This window comes from Belonocnema kinseyi, chromosome 6, assembly GCF_010883055.1.
Source record: "Belonocnema kinseyi isolate 2016_QV_RU_SX_M_011 chromosome 6, B_treatae_v1, whole genome shotgun sequence".
Taxonomy (NCBI): domain Eukaryota; kingdom Metazoa; phylum Arthropoda; class Insecta; order Hymenoptera; family Cynipidae; genus Belonocnema; species Belonocnema kinseyi.
Genome location: NC_046662.1, coordinates 15,879,823 through 15,899,039, shown reverse-complemented (window position 1 = coordinate 15,899,039; position 19,217 = coordinate 15,879,823). Strand labels below are relative to the sequence as shown.

At 23.8% G+C, this 19,217-nt stretch overlaps 2 protein-coding genes across 3 annotated transcripts in view; one reads left to right on the top strand and one right to left on the bottom strand.

Annotated features, from left to right (window-relative positions):
- The window catches only part of LOC117174931 (ubiquinone biosynthesis O-methyltransferase, mitochondrial), a 41,696-nt gene extending 38,157 nt beyond the window's left edge, over nt 1-3,539 (top strand). The window contains exon 4 of the mRNA XM_033364390.1: nt 3,334-3,539. Coding sequence (XP_033220281.1) covers nt 3,334-3,452 — 119 coding nt within the window. The 3' untranslated portion in view covers nt 3,453-3,539. The remainder of the gene's footprint in view (nt 1-3,333) is intronic.
- Nucleotides 1-19,205, bottom strand: part of LOC117174930 (jerky protein homolog-like) — a 67,526-nt gene extending 48,321 nt beyond the window's left edge. The window contains exons 1-2 of one of the 2 annotated variants that reach the window (XM_033364388.1): nt 18,875-19,205; nt 9,506-10,919 (exon numbers count right to left, since the gene is read on the bottom strand). In XM_033364388.1, coding sequence (XP_033220279.1) covers nt 9,506-10,913 — 1,408 coding nt within the window. In that variant the 5' untranslated portion in view covers nt 10,914-10,919; nt 18,875-19,205. The remainder of the gene's footprint in view (nt 1-9,505; nt 10,920-18,874) is intronic. The other variant, XM_033364389.1, reaches the window with a different exon arrangement.
- Nucleotides 19,206-19,217: the final 12 nt, after the last annotated feature.

Here is a 19,217-nt window from a genome sequence, read left to right as displayed (position 1 = left end):
TATACAAAAATATGAATTTTCAACAAGAATAAAAAACGAATTTTCTATAAAAATAGTTGAATTCTTAACAACAAAAAGATGCATTTTCAAACAAATAGTTTCATTTTTTACCAAAAATGTGGCATATACAAAGATATGAATTTTCAACCAAAACATGCGTATTTTTTATTTAAAAAATGAATTTTTAACAAAAAAGTTAATTTTCTACGCAATTGTGAATTTTTCAAGTCAAAAGACGAATTTTCAACAAAGTAATTAATTTTTCAAATAAATATTTTTATTTTTAACTAAATATTTGAATTTTTAACCAAACAATTGAATTAAAAAAAAATAAAATAAAAATAATTTTTCAACCAAAAATGGAATGGTTACATTTTCAGTTTAAAAAAATGAATTTTCAACAAGAACAAAAAAAAACTAATTTTCTACCAAAATAGTTGAATTTCTAACCGAACCGTTGAATTAAAAAAAAAAGATTTTAACCAAAAGTAGAATATTTAAACATTCAGTTTATAAAATCAATTTTCAACAACAACAAAAAAATAATTTTCTATTAGTTAAATTGAACCTAAAAAGACGAATTTTGTACAAAACAGTTGAGTTTTTAAACAATAACTATCAATTTTTATCAGAAAATTTAATTTTCTACCAAGCAGTTAATTATTCAAATAAATAGTTGAATTTTTAATCAAATAGTTGAATTTTTACTAAAAGGATGTATTCTCAAGCAAATAGTTGCATTTTTACCAAAAAGATGGTGTATAAAAATATATTAATTTTTAAATAAAAAGACGTATGTTCTATGAAACAATTAAATTTTTAACCGGAAAATAAGAATTTTCAGTAAAAAAATAATTTTCAATAAAATAGTTAAACTTTAAACCAAAGAGATGAGTTTTCAATTAAAAATATGAATCTTAAACAAAAAAATTATTTCTTGACGAAGTGTTTCAACCAAAAATTAAAAAAGAAAGTTGAATCCTCAAGCAAAGAAGATTAATTTTCAATCAAACAGTTGCATTTTTATCCAAGAAAGATAAATTTTTAAATCAAAAAGACAAGTGAAAAATTTGAATTTTCATAAAAAAAAAAGATTAATTTGCCTTTTCACCATGAAAATATGAGTTTTAAACAAGTTCATATTATACAAAAATACTTGAATTTTCAATTAAAAAAGGCCAATTTTAAATAAAACAGTTAATTTTTCAACAAAAAGGATTACTTTTTAATAACATTGTTGAATTTTCAAACAGTTGCATTTTTCTGCAAGAAAAATAAAATTTGTAGTAAAACAGACGAAATTTTAAATAAAAAGAGCAAATTTTAAAAAAAGTTGAATTTGTATCCAAAAAAGATTTCAGTTTGACTTTTTAACATAAAAATATGAATTTTCAACCAAATAGTTTAATTTTCACCCAAAACAGAAGTTTTTATTTTGACTTTAACCCAAGTACTTGAATTATCAATTCAAAAAGATTATTTTTTAACAAAATAGTTCAACTTTAAACCAAAGAGATGAATTTGCAAGTAATAAATCTTCAAGAAAAAAATGATTTCTTAACAAAGTGATTCAGCCAAATTTTTCAAAGAAAATAGTTGAAAACTCAATTAAATAAGAATAATTTTTATCAAAAAATTTGCATTTTAATTTTTAAAAATTGCTATTTGTACTAAAACAGATGAATCTTTAAATCAAGAAGATAAATTAAAAAAAAAATTGAATTTTCTGTTAGAAAAGATTTCAGTTTACTTTTCACGATCAAAGTCTGAATTTTTTATCCAAGAACAAAAAGTAAAGTTTTTGTATATTTACGATAAATGAAATCTCTTCTAAAACAGATTTTAACCAAAAAGTGTGACTTTTTAACAATATTTTTAAATTTTAAACTAAACAGTTGCATTTTTGTCCAAAAAAGTTGAAAATTCTACTCAAACAGGTGAAGTTTTAAATTAAAAACACAAATTTTCAACAAAGAAGTTGATTTTTCATCTAAAGGATTTCAATTGTCTTTTCAGCATAAAAATAATAATATTAAACGAAAAGTAAATTTTTTAGGAAATTATTTAATTTTCACAAATTTTTAGAGAGAATTGCAATTTTTACATTGTTGTAGTTTTTACTATAATTTATCGTATTTTATTCTGAAAATGCATTTTCACAAGGGCAGAAAATGGAAATTGGTGATATTATTTGAAAACTTACAAAATTTTAAAAAAGATTTTAAAAATATGATTTTAAGTAAGTTTTAATTATAATTAGAGTAGTATCATAGTTACTTTTAGTCCCTTTTTGAAATGAAAAGATCACTAAAAAAAATTCCATAATCTGTTATGGATATTTTAAATATAATTTAAATAATCTGTTAGGATATTTTAAATGACTCCAATCGATTTTAGAGGATTGCAGCGATTTTAAGGGATTTTAAAAGCGCTAAAGGCACTTTAATAAATGTGATAGAATTTCAGAAAATATCCGATTTCACGTAACATTACGGGATTTTAGAATATTTTAATAGATTTTAAATAATTTATTCATATGAATTTCGGTAATTTCATAGGATATCAAAGATATTAAAGAATTTTGAAGATTTTAGAATAATTTTAAATATCCCCAGGAATTTGCAACTATTTTAAAAATTACAATAAATTATCAAACGATTTAAAAATGTTCTAGGGGTTTCAAAATATTGTACAGGATATTAAATATCTTATGGTAGTAAAAAATATTTTAAAAAATTCAAGTGATGCCAAAGGATATGAAAAATATTAGGGTATTTTTTAAAATTCCTAATAATTTTGAAGAGTTTTAAAAATGTCAAGTTTAGTCATTTATTGGGATTTCAAAGGATTTAATTTATTTGAGGGTATTTTAAATGACTCCAAGGAATTGTATAAGATTTTTATAATACTATTTTATAAAATTTTCTAATATTTTCATGTATTTCAAAAAGTTTATACACAAAAAGTGAGGGGGTTTCGTAGGGTTTGAAACATTTGAAGATATTTACAAATATTTTTTCAGTTAACTTGAAAATTATCTTAAATTCTTTTAAGTTCGTTGAAATGCTATTAAATTCTGTTTCATTCTCGTCATTTTTCAAAACCTTTTTTTGCGTTGACATGAAAACTGAAACTACTTCTCTTCTGCATCTAATTCTACACCGCTTATATTCTCGGACCGTCAAATGAAGAACAAAAAATTGGTTTAAGTAATTTTTGAAAATTTTATAATTATTTTCGATAAACTTTGCGAAATGCAGTGATATTTTACTTTTTAATTTTTAAAGAAAAAACTTTAAATTTAATAGAGATTGAGGTTTAAATTTTTTCCAGACAACTGCAGAACCAAGTTGATTCATGGAATGATGTACAACCCAATAAAGAACGAATGGCACTGGACTTCGTTCACTGGTATCAACTATGCGATTCACGCTATTAAGAGGGGGGAATAATTTCAGGTTACAATTATATTGTAAATATAATTACCCCGTACAAAAGTTCATTTGAAAAACTCTTTAAAATTTAATTTAAGTTACAGAAAATTTTCTAGTTTTCATAAATTATCAATCTTGTGTTAATGAATAAATATTCTATAACATATTTTAGAGTTTTTTTCCTCGTAATTCCTCAGATATTTTAGTTAAAAATTCAAATATTTGGTAGTTCATTTATTATAAAAATTGAACTGTTGTATTTTTTGTGGAAAATGTATTTTTTATTAGGTCAAAATTTATATATTTTGTTAAAAATTCATAACTTTTGGTAGAAAATTAATCTTCTTAGTTGAAAATTCACCTTTTTTATAGAAAATTCTTATTTTTTGCTAGAAAATTCAATTATTGTATTTTTTGTTAAAAATTAACCTGTTTTGGTTAAAAATTTAATTACCTGGTACGTTATTTTTTAATTTTCTTTTCAGATGAAAATTTAACGGTTCTAGTTTTGCCTCTTCGGGGTTTGAAAATTCAATATTATGAAATCATTTTTTTTTCTTAATAAACTATAAAACCTTTCTTGGTTGACACTCGTTGAAAATTCAACATTTTTGTTGAAAATTCGTCTTCAGGTTTGAAAAAAATTAATTATCTTTCTGGTTAAATATTAATTTCTTTGGTTGAAAACATAACTATTATGTTAAATTTTTTTAAATGTAAATTTAAATATTATTTTTTGTTGTTGAACATTCGCATTTTTTGGTTAAATTCAACTCTTTTTTTTTATTAAACTTTTATTTGTTGAAAAGTTAACTACTTTGTCAAAAGTGGAACAATCTGGGTAAAAAAATATTTTTTGGTTGAAAATTTATCATTTAAGTTGAAAATTCATTTCTTTTGTTGAAAATTGAACTATTTTGTTCAAAAATTCGTCCTTTTTGGTTGAAATTTTAACTATTTGGTTGAAAATTAATTTATTTCCCTGAAAATTAGATTTTTTTGGTAGAAAAATTAATCGCCTTAGTTAAAAATTCATCTTTTTTGTAGAAACTTAGTATTTTTGTATTGAAAATTCAACTTTGAAATTTCAAGCTTAAAATTTCAACTTCACTATTTTTGGTTGAAAATGTATATTTTTTAATTCAAAATTAATCTCTTTTGGTTAAAAATTCAATTACATGATAGTTAATTTTTTATTATTATTATTTTTAACTGAAAATTTAACTTCTGTGTTTTTGGTTAAAATTTTTTTTTTCGTGGAAAATTAAAGTATATGGTTAAAAACTTAATTATTTGGTTGAAAATGCAACAATCTGACAAAGTCATCCTTTTTCATACTTTCGAATTAAAAATGTAACTCTTTTTAAAGAAATGTGTCTTTGGCTTTTGAAAATTCAATATTTTGGATTAGATTTGTTTTCTTAATTGACTGTAAAAACTTTCTTCTTTGAAACTGGCTGAATATTAAACTCTTTTGTTGAAAATTCGTATTTTTGGTTTGAAAATTAATCTCTTTGAGTAGAAATTTTATTTAATGTTTGCTAAAAATATCACTGTTTGGAACAAAATTAATCTATTCTGTTTGCAGATTCAACTATTTTGTGGAAAATTTTAATGTTTTTTTTATGCAAATTTAAATATCCTATTTTTGGTTCAATCTTTTTTAGTTTAAAATTTAAAAATTTCGATAAAAATGAATTCTGTTGTTGAAAATTCATCTTTTCGGGTTGAAAATTCGTATTTTTTGGGTGAATTCAACTTTTTTTTCTTTAAAATCTTTTGTGATTGAACTGTAATAAAGACATTTTTCGTTGAGAATTCATCTTTTTTGGTTGAAAATTTAAATATTTGGCTAAAAGTGGATCTACTTAGTTAAAAATACATTTTTTGGTTTAACAATTCGTAATTTAAGTTGCAATTTATTTCTTTTGTTGAAAATTTTACTATTTTGTTCAAAATTAGTCCTTCTTTGGTTGAAATTTTACCTATTCAGTAGAAAATGTATGTATTTGCGGAATACAAGCGAAATATTTCTTAATTTTTAAAATATTGGGAAATTAAACTATATGTTTAAAAAATAATTCATTTTACTTAAAAAATAACAATTTGGATAAAAAGTCATCCTTTTTTTCAACGTTGTTCTTTTTGAACCAAAAATGAACTTTCTTGTTGAAAATTCATGCTTTCGGATTGAAAAAATTGTTTTCTTTGATTAAAAATGTTATTATGCTGAAATTTTTTTAAATTACAAATTATTTTTTTAACTGCAAATTTAATTATTCTATTTTTGGTAGATATTTTTTTTTTATGTAGGAGATTCATCATTTTCTGGATGAACTCAACTTTTTTTATCTTAAATATTTTTAACTATTACATTTTGCGTTGAAAATTCATCTTTTTTGTTTAAAAATTTAACTACTTGGTTAAATGTGGAACTACTTAGTTAAAATACATTTTTTAGTTGAAGATTCATCATTTAAGTTGAAAATTAATATCTTTTGTTGAGAATTTAACTATTTTGTTTAAAATTATCCTGTTTTAATTAATAATTATTTTTAACTTGAAAAATTTACTACATTTTTTGTTGAAAATTCCTCTTTTTTAAATGTTTTTGTTCTATAATTAAAATGTTTCTAGTACAATATCAATCTTCTTGATGAAAAATTAATCTTTTTGGTTGAAAATTGTTTCCTTTGGTTGAAAATTTTATTATGCTGATTTTTTTTTAATTAAAAATTATTTTTTTAACTGTAATTTTAATTATTCTATTTTTGATAGGCATTTTTTTATGTTAAATATTCATCATTTTAGTTGAAAATTAATTAATTTTTTTGCAACTAATTTTATTAACTGAAAATTAAATGTTGTATTCTAATTTTATTTTATTTATTCTAATTTTTTAGCAGAAAATTCAAAAGTTTTGATCAAAATTCATCCTTTTTTAAAAGTTATTCTTTTTGAGGCGAAAATCAACTTTTTAAATAAAAATGAACTTTTTTTCTTGAAAATTCATCTTTTCGGATTGAAAATTCGTATTTTTCAGACGAAATCAACTTTTTTTATATAAAATATTTTTTAACTATTATATTTCGCGTTGGAAATTCATCTTTTTTGGTTGAAAATGTAACTACTTGGTTAACATACATTTTGTAGTTGAAGATTCGTCATTTAAGTAGAAAATTCATTTCTTTTGTTGAAACTTAATTATTTTGTTTAAAATTCGTCCTTTTTTAATTAATAATATTTTTTAACTGAAAAATTTAATACATTTTTTGTTGATAATTCAACTATTTGTTTGAAAATTCATGTATTTTGCTGAAAAATCATCTTTTTTTAGAAAATGTAACTATTTGATTAAAAATACATCTATTTGATTGAAAATGTAATACATAGAGCTGTTTTTAAACAATTATAAAAAGTTTTAAACTCCTTGAAAATTAAACTTTGAAATCTCAAGCTTTAAAATTCGACTGCCTGGTAGTTAATATATTTTTTAACTGAAAATTTAACTGTTGTATTTTTGGTTGCAAAATTTATTTTTATTAGTTGAAAATTCATATATTCTGTTAAAAAATCCTAATTTTTGGTAGAAAATTAAACTTCTCAGTTGAAATTTTATTTTTTTCGTGGAAAATTAAACTATATGTTTAAAAATTTAATTATTTTCTTGAAAAAATAACAATTTGGATAAAAAGTCATCCTTTTTTTCGAAACTATTCTTTTTGAGTCAAAAATGAACTTTTTTGTTGAAAATTCATACTTTCGGATTGAAAATTTTACTGTTTAAAAAAAAATGGTGTATTTGGCTTTTGAAAATTCAATATTATGGATTAATATTTTTTCTTATTGGACTTTAAAGCCTTTCTTGGTTGAAACTGGTTGAAAATTAAACACTTTTGTTGAAAATTTGTCTCTTCGGTTTAAAGATTAATTTCTTTTGGTAGAAATTTAATTTCTTGCTTGTTAAAAATATAACTGTTTGGTGGAAAATTCGTATTTTTAATATGTTTTTGTTCTAAAATTAAAATGTTTTGTAGTGGAATATCAACCTTCTTAATGAAAAAATCATACTTTTGGTTGGAAATTGTTTTCTTTGGTTAAAAATGTTATTATGCTGAAAATTTTTTTTAATTAAAAATTATTTTTTTAAATGTAAATTTAATTATTCTATTTTTGGTAGATATTTTTCTTATGTTTAAAATTCATCATTTTAGTTGAAAATTAATTTTTTTGCAACTAATTTTATTAACTGAAAATTAACTGTCCTATATTTTATTCTAATTTTTTTAGTAGAAAATTCCAAAATTTTGATAAAAATTCATCCTTTTTTAAAGTTATTCTTTTTGATGGGAAAATCCACTTTTTAATTGAAAGTCTTTTTTTTTCTTGAAAATTCATCTTTTCGGACTGAAAATTTGTATTTTTTTGATGAACTCGACTCTTTTTGATTAAAATTTTTTTTAACTGCTACACTTTGCGTTGAGAATTCATCTTTTTTTGTTAAAAATTTAACTACTTAGTTAAAAGTGGAATTACTTGGTTAACCTGCGGCATGGTGGGAATACCGTATTCTCACCTTTTTTCATATCATTTTTTGCGATTTCAGAGTAGTTTTTATTGGATTTAACACTGGTTTTTTTAATTTCATGCTCGCAGGATGATATAAAATTGAAATTTTTGTGCGAAGGGTCTAAATTTCCTTATGAAAATGGGTACTTAAGGGTTTTTGGGGTCGCTGAATACGAATCTGGATTCAGATTTGAAAATTAAAATGGTGGATCCAAGATGGCGCCCGAAACTTGAAATATTTTTGGATTTTTTTCTGAAAATTGGTATACAGAGGTTTTCGGGGTCGCTGATAACGAATCTGAAATCAGACTTTGAAAATCCAAAATGACGGATCCAATATGGCGGTCACAATAATAAAGTTTTCTGTATTTTTTTTTTAAATCAGTGCACAAGGATTTTTGTAGTCACTGATCACGAATCTGAATTTAGATTTTGAAAATTCAGAAAATTGGTACTAATCCATTTCAAGCTTTAATTTCAAGCCTTAATATTTTAAAGATTTGTCATTTTGAATACAGATTCAAGATCAGTGACCCCCTGCCTATGCCAACTTTCAAAAAACAATTTAGAAATATTTTGAATGTCCAAAATCTAAGTTCAGATTCGTGATCAGAGATACCAAAAACCCCTGTACACCAATTTTCAAACAAAAAATTCAAATTTTGGCCGCCTTATTGGATCCGCCATTTTGAATTTAAAAAATCTAAGTTCGGATTCGTGAATAGCGACTCCAAAAAATCCCTGTATACCAATTCTAAAAAAAATCCAAAAATATTCCAAATTTAAGTCGCCATATTGGATCCACCATTTTGAATTTTCTAAATCTGAGTTCAGATTTGTGATCAGTGATCCCAAAAACCCCCGTATACTAATTTTCAGAAAAAAAAGATGCCAAAAGTCAGCCACGATATTGGACCCGCCATTTTGAATTTTCAAAATCTGAGTTCAGATTCGTAATCAGCGACCCCAAAAACCCCTATGTATCAATTTTCATGAAAACTCATTTCCCTGAAAAACGTATGCCGGAAAGGGTTAAAATACATTTTTAGTTGAAAATTCATTTCTTTTGTTGAAAATTTAATTATTTTGTTTAAAATTCGTCCTTTTTAAATTATTAATTATTTTTAAGCTCTTAAATTTAATACATTTTTTTTTGAAAATTCATATTTTTTTTTTTTTTAGAAAATTGTTTAATTAAAAAAACATCTGTTTTATTGAAAATGCAATACATGGAGCTCTTTTTAAACAATTATAAAAATTTTCAAAGCATTTTTGAAGAAAAAGCGAACTATTCGTTAATTTTTTTTAACATCATTAAAAAAAACTCTTAACGCAATAAATTATGCGTTTTCTTCGAAATAAAATCCACCAAATTTCTGCTGAACTTTTCTCGAAGTTGTAATATTTTTCGATTTATTTATTAATTTTTTTTAAAAATAAAAAATCCCTCAAATTGTCTTACATAATTTTTTAATGTTCCCCAATACTAAATGCATACTTACAGTTCAAATCAAGTTTCCGCCTTTCCTCCCTCTCATCAGAAAATTGTTTCTGCACCACCATGATGATCTCCGCATCAGAATACGAAGGCATGATCCTGTCAGAGTTGAGCCAATCCTGTAAATCGTCATCATTGATATTCGCAAACTCCTGAATCCTCTGCAAAATCGCGATAAATTCTGAATTAGCTGGAGGCGCGGATTCCAAAAAAGACATGACCCCGCAATCTTCCTGCATTTGAGGCCAGTTATTCTTCCACAAACTTTTGATCGTAAAGGGCGTGATTTCATTCCACGAGGTCGCAAGCCAGTGAAGAACTTCACTCATTCCAATACTGTTCAAATGATCAGCAATAGTTGTGCCTTGCTCAATCGCATAATAGAGACTAGTAAGAAACTGATAACGAAACCTCTTCTTGATATTCTCAAGCACACCCTCTTCCATGCAAACCAATTGCGTCACTTTGGGAGGAAGATACATCGTTTTAATTTCTCCTGCCTGGAATATATGCTCATCGAGAAGCACAGTGTGATCATCAAGAATTAGAACCGCCTTTTGAGGAAGAGACCTCTCTTCTAAAAATCGACTGACCAGAGGAACAAATTCATCAAGAAACCAGTCTCGGAAAATGTCATTGTCCATCCAAGCGAGTTTCTGCGTTTTGTAGGAGACATACCTCATTTTGAGGTCAGCCTTATCGTCGACTTCCTCCTCGTCTCTACTGATGACTATCAAAGGCAATTTTAAAGTTCCTGTTGCGTTGCAACAAGTGATAATTGAAATTCGATCGCCCATGTTTGGAAATTCGGTTTTTATTTCATTCCCGGATCCAAAGATTTTTGTGGGGAGTGATTTAAAACAGAGGAAAGCTTCGCTGCAGATGAAGACCTGGTCGGCTGTTAAACGTTCTTGCTCGACATATGTCATGAACTTTTCTGTGAATAATCTGAGGGGATGTTCTTCGCCGAAACGCTGCTCGGGACTGAAGATGATTCCTCGGCGTTTTTTCCACTTGCAGAGCCAACCATCACTCGCCTGGAAGGGCCAACCTGCTCCTAATTGCTCATTGAGCTCCATTGCTTTCACCCGAATCATCGGACCTGTCACGGGAATACCTTGTTTCACACACTCAACATACCAGAGATAAACTACTTCGTCTAGCTGCTGGTTGTAAACTTGGCTGAGATTTTTTCGGTTTACGCCGACTGCGTGCTCAGGACTTGTCTCGTACCATTTTTTGATCTTGTCTTTGACACTGATCCATTGGTAAATTACGCGTTGACTCACGCCGAGATCTTTTGCTATCGCGAGAGAATTGTCACCTTCTTCCATTCTTTTCACTGCTTCCCATTTTTCTTTTAGAGAAACTCGGGGTCGAGTCACTCTCGCCTTTTCGGATTTAGGGTCCATTTTATTCTGAAATTATTTAGTTGGTATGATCCTCAAATCGCGAATTGTTTATGATTTTAAGATTTTCTAAATTATAAATGATTGATATGTCTGGGAAGAGAATAGAGAAAAATGCAGATTTTTTTTTAGGTTTTAACGTTTATCTTTCAAAATACTTTAGAATCTTTTATAATATCCTCAAGTATTTCAAATCCTTCTCAATCCTATCAAATTACTAAAATCTATAAAAAATTTGGTATCTTTTAAAATAATCCAAAGAATTTGAAAAAAATACGTTCAAATATTTGAAAAATCCTTTAATCATCTTATCAACTGATCCTCGGGATCAATAAAATTAAGGCTTTTAAAATTTGGAAAAAATTCATCGAATGAAATAGAAAACAGTAAATGTATAGAAATTCAAGCGAATTAAAAAACTTCCAGTGAATTTATAAAATTCAAGAGAATTCCAAAGAATTCAAGATGAATTCCAAATATCCTTAAATCTTTAAAATCCTACAAAATACCTCACTTTTCATGAACAAATTATTTGAAATGCAGTTAAATATTACACAATTCCGTGATATTCTATGATGATATTTTATTTTAAATAGGGTGGCCGTTTTAATTGAGGAAATAAATTACCGGTCATTTCCCGGTTCGTAAACATTTTTCACGGTCATTGAAATTAAAAAAATGGCACACTAAAGCTAAAAAATGGTCCACTTGAGGTGATAAAAACTGAGCTGCAAATGAAAACACTCAAAGTGAAACTGTTAAATTTAAAACTTTTATAATTTAAATTTAAAAGTTTTTAATTAGAAAATTTTGTATTCAAGTGCTCAATAATTTACGCGTATAAAATTAAAGGTACTAACATTTGTCAATATAACAAAATATAAATCCACGTGATCATTTTCAATGCTCTAAATTAAAAAATCAATCAATGAACTTCAAAATATTCAAAATTTTAAGGAATTTTAAGCTAGAAACATTAAATATTGAAAAATTAAAAAATTTTTAACTGAACACTTTTTAAATTAGAAATTCAATTACTCTTGAGAGAACTCTTTTGGCCTACAGTTCATTCTTTTTGGTTCAAAAGCCTACTATTAAAATTCTGGTTAATAACTCCTTTTTTTGTAAAAATGGAATTAATTTCTTCAAAATTCGAAAATAATATTAGATTCTTTTCAAGAATTGTGAAAGGCTTCAAAAGAATAAAAACATTTTCTTAAGATTCATAGGAAAATTAAAAATAATTTTTCATTTGAAAAATTATTTTAAGAGAATATTTAAAAAGTTTTTCAAAGATTTAAACAAAATTTTCAAAAAAGATTCTAGAATATTTTAAGAAAACTTTCTAAAATTTGCATGATAATTTTAAATCTTTTTAAAACTGTTAAATATCTCTTAGAATTACTCAAATTTTTTATACAAATGTTAATTTGTAAATTATACATAAAAATTTACAAATTTCACTTACAAATTAAGCAGTTTTCAAAAATTTTCAAAATTCGACATTTTTGCCAACATTCATCTTTTTCGTTTAAAAATTCTTTGGTGAATAATTCAACTGTTGTGTAGAAAACTCGTATTTTCGACTAGAAAAATAAACAATTTAGTAAAAGAATTTAACTATTTGGTTGAAAATTGATGTATTTTGTTAAACTTTTTTGTGTTTTTTTGTTGTAGAAAATCAATTCTTTTGATTAAAAATGCAACTGTTTGATTGAAAAATAATCTGTTTAAGTTGAGGGTTCAAGTGTTTTGTTGAAAAATTATTTTTAATGGGTAGCTGTTATTTGTTGTAAATTAATATATTTTTTGATTAAAATACTAATTTTTTAAAGTTAATTCTCTTGGTTGAAATTTTCTTTTTAATTGAAAATTGAACTATATTTTTGAAAATTCCCGGATTGGTTGAAAAAATAACCGTCGCATCTGCCGTTCAAACTATTTAGTTAAAAATGTATCAAATTTCTTGAAAATTTGCCTTTTTTGGTTTTTTATTTTATTTTTTTGAATTTATATTTTATATTTCTTCAATTTTGCACATTTGGAATTTAAATTTCTTAACTTTCAATATTTACTATCATTAAAATTGAAGAATTTCTATCCATATGCATATATCTTTAGAAATAAAAAGTTTTTTAATTGTAAACTTTCAAAATTGAACTATTAAAAAAAATCATTCAAAATTAAATCATTTTAAATTATGCTAATTAAAAATCAAAGAGTCTTCAATGGTAGACTCTCAAAAAAAAATAATTTTCAACAGAATATGTACATGCATTTTTAACCAAATAGTTGAATTTTTAACAACGAAGATTCATTTTCTATTAAGAAAACAAGTTTTTAACAAAATCCATAAATTTTTAAACTAAATGCTTCAAACATTGGATGTGAGATATGTAATTCACAAATTTTATAATACTATTTTAATACTATAATTTAACATTTTTGACATCATAGTTAAACTATATATTATTTTTACCGCAATTTTTTTCCCCATATTAATTTGAGAAAGGGCTTGGTAAATTGCAAAGATAATTGAAGAATATTCAGTTTTCAATGTTTCAAAATTTTATTTCAAAATCTTGATAAATCTAGAACTTGTTTTAAATTTGTTTTAAATTTAAAATTATTTTGGAAATTTTTTCAGAATTTCTAAATATCTGTGAAAATGAATTGAATTTTTTCTACAATTTTCAGAAAATCCTGCAAATTTAAAAAAATTTCTTTACAATTTGGATTTATAAATAACAATTGAACATTTATTATATGTAGATGAAATTTGAGTAATTTTAAGAGATATTTAGAAGTTTTGAAAAGATTCAAACTTAATGTAAAACTTGAAATGATAGACTAATATAAAACATAATGTAGATTTTCGAAGATTTTAAACAAAAAAATTAGATTCTTTCCAAGAATTGTTAAAGGCTTCAAAAGAATAAAAACATTTTCGTAAGATTCATAGGCAAATTAAAAATAATTTTTCATTTTAAAAAATTATTTTAAGAGAATATTTAAAACGCTTTTCAAAGATTTAAACAAAATTTTCAAAAAAGATTCTAGAAGATTTTAAAAAAACTTTCTAAAATTTGCATGATAATTTTTAATCTGTTTAAAACTCCTAATAATCTCTTAGAATTACTCAAATTTTGTATACAAATGTACATTTGTAAATTATACATCAAAATTTAAAAATTTCCATGTCGAACAATTCAGTTAAAGCTTCTTTACTTTTAAATATTTGGTTTCAATTTGCTTGTCTTAAATAAAAATTCAAATATTGCTAAATATTCAATAATTAATCCTCTCTTTAATTAAAAATTTCAAATTGAATGGGTTAAAAATGGAATATTTTAGATTGAAACAATATTTTAAATTTAATAAAACCTTTTAATTAAGAATATATTATTATGAAGTTATTTTTAAGTTGAAAATAGTTTATAAACTTTCACTCACACGTTCACGTTTGTTTAATGACTAAGACTTTCAAATTGAAACTGTTTAGGTTTTAACATTAAAATCTAAAAATGCTTAAATTTTGAACTGATTTAAAATCGTTTTTTTCACTTTTGATTACTTAAAGTACAGATGAATTAGAAAAAAATTATTTATTTATTAAATAAAAATGTTTCTTATCTAAAGTTTTCAACATTAATAGTTTTTATTTTTTATTTGTTCAAATCATTAAGAAAGCATTTAAAAATGCAAGCTTAAAAAAAGAATAATTTTCTATCAATAGAGATTAATATGAAACCCAAAAAGCTAAGTTTTCAAGTTAAAAGGTCAAATTTTCTAGAAAAAGTGTCACTTATAAAACTGACAAGATGAATTTTTAACAAAAAAAAAAAACAAAATATATAATTTTCAACCAAACAGTTGCCTTTAGAGATAAAAAGGTGAAAATTTAACAACAAGAAATAAACAAAATATAAGACGAATTTTCAACAAAAGATTTGAATTTTCAACCAAGGTAGATTTTCAGTCAAGAAAAAAAATGCAACCAAACTATTAAATTTTCAAGCCAAAAAGAATAATATTCTACAAAAAAAAGTCTAATTTTGAACAAAATACATGAATTTTAAACTAAAAAAGATTAAATTTCAATAAAAACTTGAACACCTTTTTTAATCAAAAGAGTTGAATTTTCAAACCAAAAAGAAGAAGCTGCATTTAAGAAAGATTTTTCAGCTAAGAAAAGAAAAATGTAAACCAAATTTTGGAATTTTTATTAAAATATAAAGATTTTATTCAAAACAGTAGAATTTTCAACCTGAAAATATGAATTTTCAATCAAAAGGTTAATATTTTACAAAACAGTTGAATTTTAAACCAAGGAAACTTTTTTGTTCACGAGAGAACAAAAATTTCAATCAAATCGTTGAATTTAAAAAGTAAAAAATATCAAGAATTTAATTTTCAAAGATATAGTTTATTTTTTTTACCAAAATAATAGAATTTTCAACCCAAAAAGAAAAAATTTTCAACAGAACTTTTTGAGCTAAAAAGACGTATTTTACACAAATTTTTGACACAAAAAAATGAATTGTGAATGTTTTAAGCCAAAAAGGCAGCTTTTCTAAAAAACCGACAAATTTTCACAAAAATATGTATTTCCATCAAGAAAATTAATTTTCATTTTTCTCCAAAAAAAAAAGCTAATGCACAAAACCGTTGTATTTTCATTACATTTTTTTTACAAAAGAGTAGAATTTTCAGCCTAAAAATATGTACCTTTAAACAAACAAACATTTTTCAGGCAAGAAAGAAAAAAATTCAACCAAACTGTTGTATTTTCAAGGCAAAAAGTATCATTTTCTACTAAACAATTCCATTTTCAAGAAAATACATAAATTTCCAACTAAAAAAGATCACTTTTCAATAAAAACTGGAATAGTTAAATTTTCAATCAATTAAATTAATTGAAAAAAAACGAATTTTATACAAAGGAAAATAATTTTCAAGCAAAAATTTGCTTTTTTAATCAAAAGAGATGCTTTTTTTAACAAAGAAAAGAAGCTGCATTTAAGAAAGATTTTACAGCTAATTCTCCACCAAAAATTAAATTTTTTATAACACAGTTGAATTTTTAACTAAGGAACATGTTTTATTCACGATAGAACACAAATTTCAATCGAAATGTTGAACTTTCAAGTAAAAAGTATCAAGAATTTAATTTCTAAACATATAGTTTAATTTTTTACCAAAATAATAGAATTTTCAACCCAAGAAGACAAATTTTCAACAAAACTTCTTGACCTAAAAAGACGAATTTTCCACAAATTTTGTACAAAAAAAAATGAATTTTTAACAAAAAAAAAGTTAATTTTCAGAAAAAACAACAGATTTGATTCAAATAGTGAAATTTGTAAGGCCAAAAGGCATTTTTTCTGCAAATTATTCGCACTTTCAAAAAAATATTAATTTTCTATAAAATAATTAAATTTTTAATCTAAAAGAATAAATTTTCTATCTAAGAAGACTAACATTGTACATAACCGTTAAATTTTCATAAAAAAAAAGATTTTATTTAAGAGTTAATTTTCAATAAATATATTAAATTGTCAATTCCAGGGGATGCATTCTCTATGAAAAAAAAAAGAAATTTTGCACAAAACCGTGGAAATTTTAACCCAAAAATATAAGTTTTTAACAAAAAAAGGTAATTTGCTACCGAAATAAAAGAATTTTTAACCCAAAAATAAAATTGTTCAAGAAGCGAGGTGGATTTCCCATAAAAAAGAAGAATTTTTCACAAAACAGTTGAATTTTTAAACGGAAACTATGAATTTTCAAGAGAAAAGATACTATTCAGAAAAAATGCATAAAAATTGTGAAACGAAAAACATTCGGGTTAAAGGAAGATTTACAATCATTTACAGCTTTTTTTTATGTTAATGTTAATGTTTTTCGTCGGATATTATTGTTATTTTTAAACTAAAATGCAATGGTTTGATTTTCAATATAATGTACATAAATATTATATATTAAATCTAAAGTTAAGATATTAATTTTCAACAAATTATGATATTTTTATATAACTTTAAAGTCGTTTGGTTAAAAATGTAACTCTTTATTTGAAAATTAATTTGTTTTGTTTGAAGATAAAACTATTTTGTTGAAAAATTCGCTTTTGTTGGTTGGATTTAACTATTTTTAATTAAAAATTAAAATTATTTTTGGTTAAAATATAGTATTTTCAGGTTGAAAATAAATAAAAAATGTTGTTTAAAATTAAATTATCTCGTTGAACTTATTGGTTTGAACGTTTTGAACATTCAACAATTTGGTTGAAATTTTTTTTTCTATATTGACTGAAAATTATTTATTGGTTGAATTATTAATTAAAATTAAAAACTGTTTTCGTTAAAGTATCTACTATTTTACGTTTTGTTAAAAACTCATAATTTTTATTTGAGAAATAAATTACTTCTTTGAAATGATAAAAGTTAATTTGTTTGGTTGAAGCTTCATAATTTTAGTTTCGCCTGACAATTAAACAATTTATAGAAAATTAATTTTTTAAATCTAGTTATCTCAAATAAGAATGTATCTACTTTATTATTGAATAAAAACTGATCTTTTTTAGTTTAAAAATCCAATTATATATTTTTAAATTTTGGTTAAAAAATTACGTATTTTATTGAAAATTCGCTTTTTCTTATAAAAAATTCATCTTCTTGGTTTAAATTCAACTTTTTGGTGGAAAATTTAACTATTTGGTTGGAAATACAGCTGTTTTGTAGAAGGCACAACTTTTTAAATCAAAATGTATCTGTATGTTTGAAAATTAATCGGTTTTTGTAAAGGATTCAACATTTTTGTTGGAAAATGGACTTTTTTTATTAAATTAACCGGTTTACTAATTAAAATTCAATTAAATTTGGTTGGAAACTCGTTATTTCTGGCTGAAAATTCAAATAATTGTTCGAAATAATCAAAATGAATTTGTTTGGTTGAAGATTCATAATTTTCGTTGAAAATTCGTTCCTTTTTCTGGTTGAAAATTAATTTTTTTAACTCAAAATTTAACTATATTGTTGAAAATTTAACTGATTTGATAGAAAATTCAACTATTTGGTACAAAAGTAAACTGTTTGGTAGAAAGTTCATTTTTTCTAAACCAATTATCTCAAACGAAAATGTATCTATCTGATTTTTGACTAAAAACTTATCTTTTTTTAGTTTAAAAATCCAACTATTTAAAACATTAAGTAAAAAAAATTATAGATTTGTTTGAAAATACGACTTTTTTTGTAGAAAATTGATCTTCTTGGCTAAAAATGCAACTAAATGATTGAAAATTGATCTAATTGTTTGCAAATTTAAGTATTTGGTTTAAACTTTAACTGTTTGGTTTAAAATTTAACTATTTGGTTGGAAATTCAACTGTTTTGTAGAATGCTCAACTTTTTGCTTAAAATGTAACTTTTTAGTTGAAAATTATTCTGTTTTTGTTGATTTTTTTGGTTGAATTAAACTGTTTCCTATTAAAAATTAAAAACTGTTTTTGTTAAGGTATAAACTTATAAAATATTAGATATTTTGTTGATAATATTTTTATTATTGTCGAAATGATCGATATATCGTCCTTACTTTTTAAAAATTATTTTCGATATTATATAATATAAAATAGAATAATTTCATATTAATATTAATAATTTTAATTTAAAAATTGCGTTCACATAAAAAAATTATAATGTCACGCATGTTAGATTTTTATGTTAAATTATAAAGTTACCGAATTTAATAACTTTTTTAATAAGTAGCTTGATCAAATTTCAAACTTTTACAGTAATTCTGATTGTAAAGCATGTAAACAATTTTATTTTGTAACTTTGAGGTTATTTCGAGTTTATAAAACACGCGGGGGAAATTGAAAATATTGAAATTAATTCAATTTTGCTCTTTCTCTATTTTCGCTGGATTGTTTCAAATACAGATTTTTTAAATATTTTTTTTCTTCTTACTAGAATAATTGCTGTCAATTCCAATTGTTTCAATACTTGTCAAGTAAAGAAAATTCCAATTAAATTTTCAATCATTCAGTCAAAAAGATATATCCATTCTAGATTGTTCCATACGTTCTATATGGTTGCATTCCAATTTCTTCATCTGATAATCTAACAAATACACATTACTTTAAACGTTTCCAACTTTAGAATAGTAATTTTTTTCATCCAATCTTCAATTTTCAAAAAAATAAAAAAGTTATACACAATCAAAAAATATGCAACTTTGACATACAAAATCACCGATTTTTTAATTCAAACACGAATAACACTGATAAAACTAAACCGAACGGGACGAACT